General features: G+C 44.4%; 1 protein-coding gene across 1 annotated transcript in view; it reads right to left on the reverse strand.

Annotated features, from left to right (window-relative positions):
• Window positions 1-12220, reverse strand: part of si:ch211-266k8.4 (TBC1 domain family member 8B) — a 72951-nt gene that overhangs the window by 55141 nt on the left and 5590 nt on the right. The window contains exons 4-9 of the mRNA XM_054733386.2: window positions 11907-12099; window positions 11705-11830; window positions 10967-11090; window positions 10694-10763; window positions 6635-6749; window positions 5364-5481 (exon numbers count right to left, since the gene is read on the reverse strand). Of these exons, the coding sequence (XP_054589361.2) occupies window positions 5364-5481; window positions 6635-6749; window positions 10694-10763; window positions 10967-11090; window positions 11705-11830; window positions 11907-12099 (746 nt within the window). The remainder of the gene's footprint in view (window positions 1-5363; window positions 5482-6634; window positions 6750-10693; window positions 10764-10966; window positions 11091-11704; window positions 11831-11906; window positions 12100-12220) is intronic.

A 12220-nucleotide genomic window follows, 5' to 3' on the forward strand; every position in this document is an offset into this window, starting at 1 on the left:
AGAAAGAGAGATAAAGTGATAATTTATCAAATAGGTGGGAGGTAAAAACGGAAAAACCTGGATCATTTCTCACGTTTTCAATGGAAATGAAGGAAAATGTCTGGTTAATAAAGTAGCAGTAGAGGTTTAGATGAGAAACAGGAAGCCTAAGTCCGACTGTGATACTGGGTTTGTGTGCCGTTTCTACTCCAACCCAGGCTTACAGTAAGAAATTCACAGGAGGGGGTATAATTACGTGTGGGAGCCAATGATGCTTCTAAAATAAAATGCATTTAAAGAAACGATGTGTAGTTTGTGGGCGACGGTAGCACAGGAGTTAAGTGCTCGCCCCGCTCAGTCTGTCGCTGTCGTCGTGTCCTTGGGCAAGACACTTAACCCACCTTGCCTGCTGGTGGTGGTGGTGGTCGGAGGGACCGGTGGCGCCAGTGCTCGGCAGCCTCGCCTCTGTCAGTGCACCCAGGGCAGCTGTGGCTACATCGTAGCTCATCCCCACCAGTGTGTGAATGTGTGAGTGAATGGGTGAATGGTTGTGTTGTAAAGCGCCTTGGGGGGTTCCAGGACTCTAGAAGGCGCTATATCAAATACAGGCCATTTACCATTGTACCTTTAACCTCTAGAAATATCCATCGAAATTTTGTTAAAAGTTACTTACAGGGAGACGAGGCAGTTTTGGCTTGATTTTAACACCCTCTAGTGTCTGTAGAACCAAAAGCAAAACCTATCTCCGCGCTGTGCGTTCTTTTTAACACCTTAGTCCAACAGCTGAAACATCTCCCCAGTCTTCATTAGTGTCTACAGGAGCGACTCATCACTAAATTAAACAAAGCAGCTGTGCTCTTGATCTAAAGCACGCAGGAAACGTGTTGGAAGCAAGCTGCAGCACCAGGTATGTCATCTCCATCCAAGTGGAATATTCTGGCCAACAGGGGCTGGGTGGCTTTCATTAACCCTGTAAAGGGTTATTTAAAGGCAATTAATACAGGCTCAAGAAAATGATTTTAAAATATGAAAATGTGGCAAAGTATCCCTTAAAATGATGCCAAGTTGTTAACATATAACCTTAAAAATTGGGTCCAAGTCTCTGGGCAACGCCATATTAGACACCATGTTTCCTCCTACATGAGCCTGTGAGGACAAAACGCATTTACTGATTTGTAACAAGCGGTTATAAAACTTTCGCCATTCTTAAACATTGTTTTACACATTAACCTCTTCACTCATTGCCAGTGATGAAAGGGATTCTGATGTCATTTAGCTGGAGGTTGAACAATCTGACGAAGTACTCGGTTGGAAATTGCACTCCCATGGAATTTTGACCCTAATGACAAGTGGTACGGTCTTACTCATGTAGGGTTAAATATTGTTGTTTTTAAGCTTAATATATTACCTTAACTTATGACCAATAAGCTGTGATATTCTATATAAACACAGAATATCACCCTGCTTGGTCTTTGGATGCTTAATCAGAAGATTCTCGGATTCTTTGCTTTTTCAGGGATCAAACACACTTCGTCTCAATTCAGACAGAAAGTCAGGTTTACAAAAAGTAAGAATTTATTTTCTAAACAATTAAAAACATGACAAGTTAACTAAGACTATTGTGATGGATGAATCTCAGTGGATGGGATGTGATGTATGGTGACTGAATGGTGTCTGTTTACCAGAACCTTGTATCTAGAAGAACTGAGTTCTGGGTGTGAAAAGAATTTGGGTTGCTTTGAACTATGAAGTTGGTTCTTATCAAAACGGCTTCAGACGCAATCATGTGTGTCTACCTCACCCTTTCTTTGGAGACCCTCTTCGCGGATCCGGAGGTCGGCTGACCTCTGGGCGCCGAGGTTCAGTGGATTAACCGCAGCACCGACGCTCCAGTCCAGAGATGTCGCCGGGCACACAGGTTGAAACTAGTTTGCGTCCGTTTCTGAACAGCTGAAGGAATCGTTTTGCTGTGTCAGCTGCAGGCAGCTTTTAGCTTGTCGAAAGCTTGTAAAGAGATGCGGTGGTGATGGCTTCCTCCGGTGGCCAGTCCAGAGTTCTGCTCAAACTAACAGAATGCTGAATCTCACAGAATGCTCGAAATGCTCCGCAAGTGATCCTGTTTTAATATTCTCATATGTTTTACTTGGCCATAGCGATGGGTACCGAATTCGGTACTTTTTAAGGTACCGACCGAATTCCACAGTACCGACTGAGCACCGATTCACGTCATTTAAAACGGTGCCTCGTTTCGGTACCCGTCCTCCATAACGAGAACTTGCCTAGACAGTTGCACATGCGCCAGAGCGTTATGTCGTCGGTCGCTGTGAGCGAGTTGTAAGAGCCCTGCACGGAAGCCCTAGGCCCTCGGGTCAGCCCGGTCCGGCCCGGCCAGGCCTTAAATAAAATGCTTTATATTTTACTGAATTAATTTTATATATGTTAAGTCAATTCTATGTAAAGATTGTCTGCATAAACCTGAACAGGTCCAACCCGGTCTTACTGTGAGACCGGGTTGACGCGTCACGCTTGTGTGTAATCATATCGGCGCTTCCTGAGCTGAAGAGGATGTCAGATTCTGGGCTTCTCCTCAGACGGCTCCTGGATGTGTCGCCACATTGGAGACAGGAACAAGCGCTTTTCAGCCAAAGTTTCATAATCAGGAAACATTTTCTAAGTGACAAGTCTCTCTACAACCTCCACACAGTTGTTTTGGTGTTCGTGCTCCATATCCCAACCTTTAAGAGCAATAGGTTTGCCGGTATCTTTTAACCCTCTGGGGTCCGTGGACGCGTATCCGCGTCTTTTGAACAGGTCTGATTTGGGACGCTGTAGCAGCAAGACTCCGCCTCCCTGATCTTCGGTTTCAATTCAGCTTTAAACAGGAGATTATAAACTACACCCCAGTTTTTAAATTTTGTTAATAGGCAACGTAAAAGCGGAGTTATACTAAACTAAAAACGACCCAATTTTAGACATTCTGATAACTTGTCAAAACAGCAGTTTAGTAATCCGTGAGAGGGAATGTGCTTGTGAACATAAAAAACCACAAAAACATGAGATCCTTTTGCTGTTGGTGGACGTCTCACATATTCAGTTGATAAAAAGCATCATTATGTAGCTGAGAGAGAGAGGAAGGCTGCACGAGTAACGAGATGTGCGCAAAAAGGAGCCGCTTCGCGGGGAAAGGAGTGACGCGAACGAGTAACAATTAGATATTGACGGTAAACTTCATATTTTGGGGCGATCCGGACAGATATGTTGTCTCTGCAGTTTAGTAGGCTTTTATTAGGCTTATGTAAAGGATGATGAGAAGGATAAATGTCCACCAGGCGGTTCAGATATTACGGCTGTTTTTTGAACTGAAAGCAGAGGAAGTGGACGGAGACTCGCAGCCGGAGTCTGAGGCAAATGGTGAGGATGTTGATGACGATGTGGCAGATCCATCCTTCCTCATAGAAGAGTTGGGTCATGATGAGGTAGAGGATGACGGCAGAGATGCAGCTCCTCGGAGATCCAACAAGAGGAGTGGGTGGCGCCGCGCAGCTGTCAGATCTCGATCCCCGCGGCGTGAGACAGAGCCACTCCCCACTCCAAAATGCATGTACATTATTGCCAAATTATTAAAATAAGTATAAATTCAGATAGTCCAGGTTGTCCTGAAAAGAATGATAGCCCATAAGGCAATATTTAGTGTTTTTATTAGAAAATACAAAAGAAAAACCAAAATGAGTCAAAACGGTGATTTACACCCTGGACCCCAGAGGGCTAATAATTTTTTTCTTCAGTTGTTATTTGCTATATTTTTTCATATTTTTTTTTTATAAATGTACAGTCTAGATTACCATTCTAAATTATAAAAAACATTTGTCATAAATGTTGGTTTCACAGTAAAATAAAGAACATTTTTCCAATTTGGATTTTATGTTTTTGAGTGATTTAAGGTCTAATATGCAACCCCTTTATGTCCAAATATAAAAAATAAGTATAAATTCATAAAGTCCAGGTTGTGCTGAAAAGATTGATGCCACATAAGGCAGTGGTTATAGTTTTTATTTTGGAAATACAAAGCAAAACTCTAAATTAGTCAAAAACGGCAAATTACACCCTGGACCCCAGACGGTTAAAGTTAACTGATCAGATTTTACAGTGCAGCACTGAGCTGACAGCACCAGATAAATGAAGTTGTCAACCCGTCATGAGTGAGAACAGCCTGTGTGACACACATTCACCACTCCTCCTTTCTTTAGGCATCTTTCTCCACCGACTCTTCCATCCCTCCATTCACGCCGCCGCCCCCCCTCCCTCCTGACTCTCTCAGCACAATCTTCCCAGCGTAAGGGGATCCCACCCTGAGAAACAGTCGCACCACTTAGCGTCGACTTCAGACCAACCTTTCGTAACAATGCCAAACAGCCAACAAGGACTTCTCAATGTGACGAGATGGCAGGCTGCCCACTAAACACCTGAGCGAGAACAGAACGGGTTTGTCAGAGCCGCCCTTGAGCAAACAGCAGAACAGCCTCTAAGTGGATCAATAGGTTGTATTTTCAAACACAGGAAGCATCGGTTATTCAGTGCCAATGACATCATGCAGTAAAAGCATTCGAGTAAATCCTAAATAAATGTAAACTTTAAACAGCTGTTAATTTTACGAGCACCACGTTTCCTCTGCGTCATCACCTCCTGCGACACAGCTCCGTTCACGCAAACGTTGGTCCAGCAGATCCTTGTCAAAGGTAAAAGAATCGCAGAGCTTTAAGCTATTTATCAGCTGGATCACACGGATTTCTTTGCACCAGTCCGTCACAAAGACACCCGCTCTGTGATTAGTTGCCACGACAACGGCTCAGCACATGTCTGGTAGTGTGTGACGTTTACGTTCAACGTGAGATGAAACCGAATGACTGGTGCCAAAAAGCGTCCACGGACATTAACGGCATTAAAAGTTTCGTTCTCTCCAAGTACGTCGTGATTTAACCCACTCAGGCTGCGAGATGTAAAAACAGCATTCAGGGATCAGAAGGAACCGGTTAAGGAGCTCTGCGGGACACCACACGGGCTAAACGACACCGTTGGAGGTTTTTTTAGGACGATGATTTTAAAGCAGGTTCGACGCTGGTCGTCTCCGCTCACGTGCTGCTTTAACGGAAACTCTTTGGGGACGTCTGCAGATAAAATTTCCCACTTGGTGACAACCAATCGACCTGAGCGGATCACAAGTCCCACCCAGGCCTTTTCCGAGTGCATACCCTAGTTCAGACCCTCCGTTCGTCCCTGAAATGTCTCAAAGGGTTCCCGTTTAGGCGGCCCGGTGAAACGGAGGCATGCGCATGACCCAGAAGTTCCATCGGTGGAAACGGGCTCAAAATGACTTGTTTACTCACACGTTCACAGGGACTCTCAACAGCAACGGTAACATGGATCCCTCATCACTCAGCTCCAGCAGTCGAGGCTCCAGAAGCTCAACGATGGTCAGAGCCGTACGGAACACGGCCGGAAGACCTGAGGACGGAAAATTAAAGTTTCAACACATGAAACATTTAAACAATTAAAATGTGTTCCCCCCAATAATGTTCTATAGAATAAATCACACAATTATTCAACCTAATAGACTAAAGAATGGAACAGGACCATAAAAGAAGAACAAAGTCTTAACCGATATGTGAAACATGACGGCCGACATTAAAGTAAATCCAAAAAAACCAGTTTCAGACTCGACAATCTTCCACATTCTGACCAGACTGCTCCTGTTTTTAGACACTTGCTCCAGATTTCAGAACTTCTGGGTCTTCAGAGACAAAAAGCTCCCGTCAGAGTCAGAGTGCTTAAAGGCCACTTCAAAAAGCATTCACCGTTTAAAACCACTCGCTCTATAAAAGCAGCTCTACTCGCTCACACCCGAGCCGTCTGCAGAACGAAAGCAGAGATGTGAAGCTGCAGAAAATTAAAAGGCAGTTATAAAGTCACCACTTGGAACATAATAACTTTTTGCTTTCCTTCCTTGACGTTGGATGTGCTACTACTAGTTTACCTGTTTAATTATAGATTCACTAGGATAAATACAATAAAGTTTATCTCTCGCCAAATAGAATATTTACCAAGAAATCACAGTGTAACCATGGACACATTGCTTTGGGGGGGGTGTGTGTGTGTGTGTGTGTGTGTGTGTGTGTGTGTGTGTGTGTGTGTGTGTGTGTGTGTTTTCTGTCTTCTCCATCCCCAGTGAGTCGTGGAGGATGGCTGCTTATACTGAGCCAGGATTCTCTGGAGGTTTCTTCCTGTTAAAAGGGAGTTTTCCTCTCCACTGTCGCTATATGCTTGCTTAGTATGAGGATTGCTGTATAGTCACTGACACTAGTCAGTGACTTGATGCAGTTTGCTGGGTTCCTTATATAGGAAACATTTTTCTGATTGGCTTAATGAACTGACCTGAATTGGAATGTTTATTATGTGAAGTGCCTTGAGACGACTCTTGTCGTGATTTGGCGCTATATAAATAAACTTGAACATTTTCTTTTGCAACTGGACATTTTTAAATCATCAAGTAACTTCATTTATTTACATTATGCATGCATCACAGACTACAGATCACTTGCACTGCTGTGTGTGTGTGTGTTTCATCTGCTTCCTGGTGCATTTCTGTGTGTATACCGACCTTGCAGCATAACGAGATCCCAGGCAGCGAGGACAGAGTCCCAGCAGGGCAGGGAAGTGAAGAGGGAGAGAAACCATGGCATAACAAAATGGAGCGATAAGACTCCCGCCGAGTCCTGCAGGGAGGTTGAGAAAACAGGAAGACTTGATTTGGCACAACCAGCAATTCTTGACACATGAACAAAAACATATTAAACAACCTCTTTGTCCCAGCAGATGCATCCATGCACGCACACACACACACACGCACGCACGCACACACACACACACACACACGCGCGCACGCACGCACACACGCACACACACACACACACACACACACACACACGCACGCACGCCTCTAACTTAGACATTCACTCTGATATCTCGGCAACAGCCTTTGTTTCACAGCCATTTAGAAAAAAAACAACGAGATGTTAAAATATGTCTGTCCTGTAGATTTTTACAGCCTGAACATGCATTACAAAAATCACATCACCTGGTCTCGGAAGTCCAGCATTAAAACCATTTCAGGCCTTTGTTAGCTCTGCTGAACAGCCTTAGTTCACAGGCGATGCTGATTTTTCACTCTTTAGTTTTTCTTCCTGAATGGAGAAACGTGTGTGTGTGTGAACGTGTGAACGGCTTTTCTCTGAGCTGCTGAGTCGATGCGAACTTTCAAAACCCCGTTTTTCTTTGGATTTCAGCTTCTTCTGTTTTTATTGGAGATGGCCACATTTTAGAGGAAGTAAACCAGGTTCGCCCTGTAAAAAACGACACTTTCACGTAGAACTTTGTTTTTGCAAACTGAAAAAGTGTTTCTAAACATCATCTTGCACCTAAAACGTTTCACTCCAACATTGTGAATGTGGATCCAAACTGACGCGTATCCCAGCAGACGGATGAAAACGCGAGGCGGGCTAAAACACGAGCTCACCCGTTACACTCGGGGGACCGAGCAGCCTACTGAACACAGTCAGAAGCAGCTCAGCGGGGAGAAAATGACGCCTCTGCGCACATCCACGAGCTGCAACAATGACGAGCCCGGAGCCAACAGCGTGAAAGGCAGAAGAGGCCCAGCTGATGACGGACACGCTACAAAGGCATGGCACTCATCACAGAATATCACAGCAAACCCAGAACAAACTAAAGCACAATTCCAGCATTTCCACGCCGCCTGACCCAGGTCATTTCCAAAAGCTCATGCAGCACCTCCACCTGGTGGGGTTTGCATTAGAGCTGAAACAACTAATCGATTTAATCGATTATAATCGATTATTAAAATAGTTAACTTTTTAGTCATCGATTAGTTGTTTAATAATCACATTTTACCGCATTAAGTCTATTTTTACCACAATCTGACATCGGTTACAATCTGTTAAATTTGCCGCCAGTGTGTGGCAGTAATGAGCCACTGATCTAGCAGTGGAGCCGTAGAAGAAGAAACGAGCCAATAAGTGCCCTCGGGTTTGCATAAAGACAAAGTTTGGGGGGACCCCACTGTGGGTCACACCAAACTACACAGATGCTATATTTCTATCATAACCAGGGATGTCCCGATCCGATCACGTGATTGGAAATCGGTCCCGATTACATGGTTACAGACTCAATCGAGATAGAGCGTCACTTCCTGATCCGGACTTGGATACAGGGTTAAAGGAGAACTAAGGGGAACCTAGCTCCTCCCCTGAAGCCCTCCACTTACACACCCAGAGGGAGCCTGAAAAAAGATCCAGTGTCGACCTATATTAGATTATTTATCTGGACTCAGAGTTTACAGTTGAAGTCCAAATGTGAAGAATTCATGTTATTCATCAGTTGGCTGTTGTTAAATGTTAAAATAAATAAAATGTAAGGAACATTCTGGATCCGTTTCTTCACTTTCTTAATTCTATTTTTATCAAGTCCCCATCATTCGGGTCTGGATATGAAGCAAAACAGGAAGTGACAGAAATTGCAGTTCCACCTTGATCCACTAGGGGCTGGTGTCAGAAGCGAGCAAATCCTCATTGACTCCCATGTTAAAAATACCAATTTCACAGCAGAAATAAACATGTTTACAGCCTGGTACCAAAACATGTTTTAGGTTTAAATGATCTAGTTTACACTCATGACAACTCTGAGGGGGGTGAATTTTTTTCTCACTCTTCTGTTTAAGTGTGTTAAAAGCCTAAAATTCTGTATATTAATGAGCATCAGACCCACGTGACCACAGAGCTAGCTCCGTGGAAAGGCCTCAGCCTGAAAACTGTTCGGTCATTTTCAGTCTCTCAACTTAAAACATTAGTAGTAGCATTTGTGCGTTCTTTTTGGATATTTTTTGTGCAATTGTTGGAAAAAATGACTTGCTGTGGCATTAATTGCACTAATAGAGCGTCCAAGGAGTCTCCACTTCATTATTTTCGGTAAATAAAATTATATTTATGTATTTTAGGTCACTGCCGAGCTGAGCTTAGATTTTAACATGTACTGTTTAACCATGAAATGTAAATGTAATAGGGTAAAACCCAGTGCATTTAACATAATGCTGCATTTTAGAAAATGGGTTGAAATATAACATGTTGGTGGAGCTGGGTTCCCACTATCGGTATGGTCCCCTTCCCTCAGCTGCAGCTCAGCGCATCTGATCGCAGCGGCGCTTGTCTGCTGTGCGGCTGCCGGCTTGTGGAGCTCTCAGGAGACCTCTGTGTTCCACCCGGTTTTATCCAGTGGTCAGCCCGACGTATCTCTGACTCAGAAGCTCCGGTGTTGTGCACAGTTAACTCTGGCTGTAGCTACGTAGCTACCTCCGTTAGCTTAGCAAATGACTAGGACTTGGGAGGGCAAAAAAACCTGATCGGGACCTCCCCCGATTATAACACTTACTAAATGGTCAAAACTGTAGATAAGTGAACATGAGCTGATGCAGTTTTCCTCGTGACCGCATTTGTTCCTCTCATATCAGATATCTGGGCCACGTCTTGAAAACTGCTGTTTAACGGTCCTGAAGCTGAAACGTTTGGAAACCACTGGTCAGAAAACACAGGTGCACCATTTCTAGGAACTAGAAGTGAGCCAGATCACAGCTGAGCTTCAGGCGACAGGATCTCTCCTCTGATTGGCTAACAGCAACACGACTATCACTGACCGTTTGCTCTGCAATGTTGACGTTTTATCTCCACAAATAACAAGCCTGGAGGAGTTCTGCTGTGTGGTGGAGTTGCTAATGCTAATGGTTAGCTTCTGCTAGCAGAGACGCTCTCTGCGGTTTCCTGGACGCTAAACCAACAACAGCCTTCCCCGTCGTGAATCAAGATGGGCGAGTTTACAGAGCAAACAGTCAGTGGTAGAGTCATGTTGCCGTTAGCCAATCAGAGGAGAGCTGTCCAAATATCAGGAAGTAATCCTGACGTGTTCCACCACCTTCCCCTGCAGCTAGGGTTGGGCTTAGCTTGACTTTGAACGATTCCGACTGCAATTCCCGTTGAGCCAGCTAACCACAGGTCCTACTTGAAGAAATAATCTTAACTTTAACGTGAATTTTAATTCTAAGAACAACAACATCACCTTCATTTACACAAAAACATGTTTCGAGAAAGAAAGAAGACTTGCAGCAATCAGTGTGTTTGTTTCTGACCACAACCAAAGTCTGGAAGGAGCCTCTGGGATGAGTTAAAAGTCTCCAAAATATCCAGAAACGTCCGGCTGTTTCTAATGAAAACATCAGGACGATCATGTCCAGGATGACTAAACCTGCACGCGGCTCTCTGCGGCCAGCAGAGTAGGAGCGCCAGTGATCAGCTCTGAAAAGCGTTGATCATAATTTGCAGATCACGTTTATTTTTCACGGCGTTCGGCCGCGGATTCCTCTTCCGGTCAGCATTCTAGGAATGGAAATAAAAACTTTGAACGACTCCGTTGGTCCCGGTTCCAATCAATGCTCGATACCCAACCCTACCTGCAGCCGACTTCCTGATTCAGGCACATCTGAGTTTTTATGCCCCAGAATACGACTTCCCAGGTATTCATTCCTACTAGAGACCACTGCACGTGTCCTGATTAAAGAGTGAACCACACCTTTAAACATGAAAGTGTTTCTCACCATGTGCTTGAAGAGCCGTGGCTTCCTGTGTTTCAGAAACTGTTCAAACACCTTCACCTGAAGGTGCCCCCTGAGTAGAGCCGGAATAAAGACGGTTCAGTTACATGGTGGTGAAGTGAGCGAGTGAATGAATGAATGAATGAATAAAGCAGAACAATTATAATACAAACAACTCTAGAATCGGTTTTCAGCCTGACTAAGGAGTTCAACACTTCATTGTTTTAATGACATAAATATTAAAAACCTTCCTAAATCCTCCGAACTGGTTCTTACTTTGAGATGTCGAGCTCAAACAGTTCATTCAGGTATTTGGGTTTATCCAGCAGGGCCGTCAGAGCCCAGAACGCCTCCTCCTCCCCCAAATGCATCAGCAGGACTGCAGCTATGTAGGACATCCCTGTGAAACACAAACACGTTAGCTCTGAAAGAAACACGGAGCAGAAACGGCCTTCATGTGCCACGAGCTGATCTATCGTTATTTATCTGGTGGGTAGGCGTAGAAACGTTTCACACAGATCAGTTTTCTTCATTTATCAAACTCCCTTTAGAGTCACTCGAGGAAGGAAAACAGGAAATTACACACAGATCTCGTAAAGCGAGTTTGGTTTAATTTTGTTTGTTAATTATAAAAGTTGATTCACGCAGAAACGCTCATATGAAAAAGCCATGTGCACAATAAAACAGACATAATCCTAAAAATAAAGTCGAACAAAAGCCGTCTTTGTCAAAGATCTGGATTTTTTATTTGAGCTCACGGCCGAAATCCAGATTTAGGAGAAAACCAGGATGTGACTCTTCAGACAAATCTCAAACATTTACATCATTTATTCTGCAGAACTCTTCACATTAACCATCATCTACCTCCATCTAGTGGACACATTGTGCACTGCAGACCCCTAAATACAAAACTCTCCCAACAACGAAATAAAATCTACAGTTTTACCTTCAAAAATGTGGCTAATTAATAAATCTATACAAATAAGATACGACTTTCCCACCCTGGTCCGTTACCTTGGCTGTAGCCAACTCGTGGGTTGTATTTTGCAAAGGCAATGAGGACTCTGAAGAGTTTAGCCTGACCCTCGATGGCTTCTGGATCGTCTCCCATCAGAGAGCGGTGGGTTGGGAAGGAGCGCTCTGTGGTCAGAAGAAACATCATCTAACCCAAACTGCATCCACCCAGCCTCCTGTCTCCTGCCCCGTTTGAACTCACGCAGGTCCAGAGCGATCTGCCTGAACAGGCCGACTTCATCCACAGAGTAGCAGGGCTCCGAGCAGCTGGAGGACGGCTGCTGGTTCAAATCCAGGTCATTCTGGGTGTCGCTCAGCGTGGCGATAGCAGACAAAATACCGTACTCACTGACTCCCAAGTCCACCAGGGGTCCTCGAACATCAGACAAGCACCTCTGTAGAGGAAAATTCATCCAGCGTGTTCTTGTTAGAAATCAACAACATTTGTGTTTTTACTGAAAACAGGACAAGCGATGGCGTCGGCCACCGGGACAAACTACAAAACCCCTTACAGTG

Source organism: Nothobranchius furzeri, chromosome 4 (genome assembly GCF_043380555.1).
Source record: "Nothobranchius furzeri strain GRZ-AD chromosome 4, NfurGRZ-RIMD1, whole genome shotgun sequence".
NCBI lineage: Eukaryota > Metazoa > Chordata > Actinopteri > Cyprinodontiformes > Nothobranchiidae > Nothobranchius > Nothobranchius furzeri.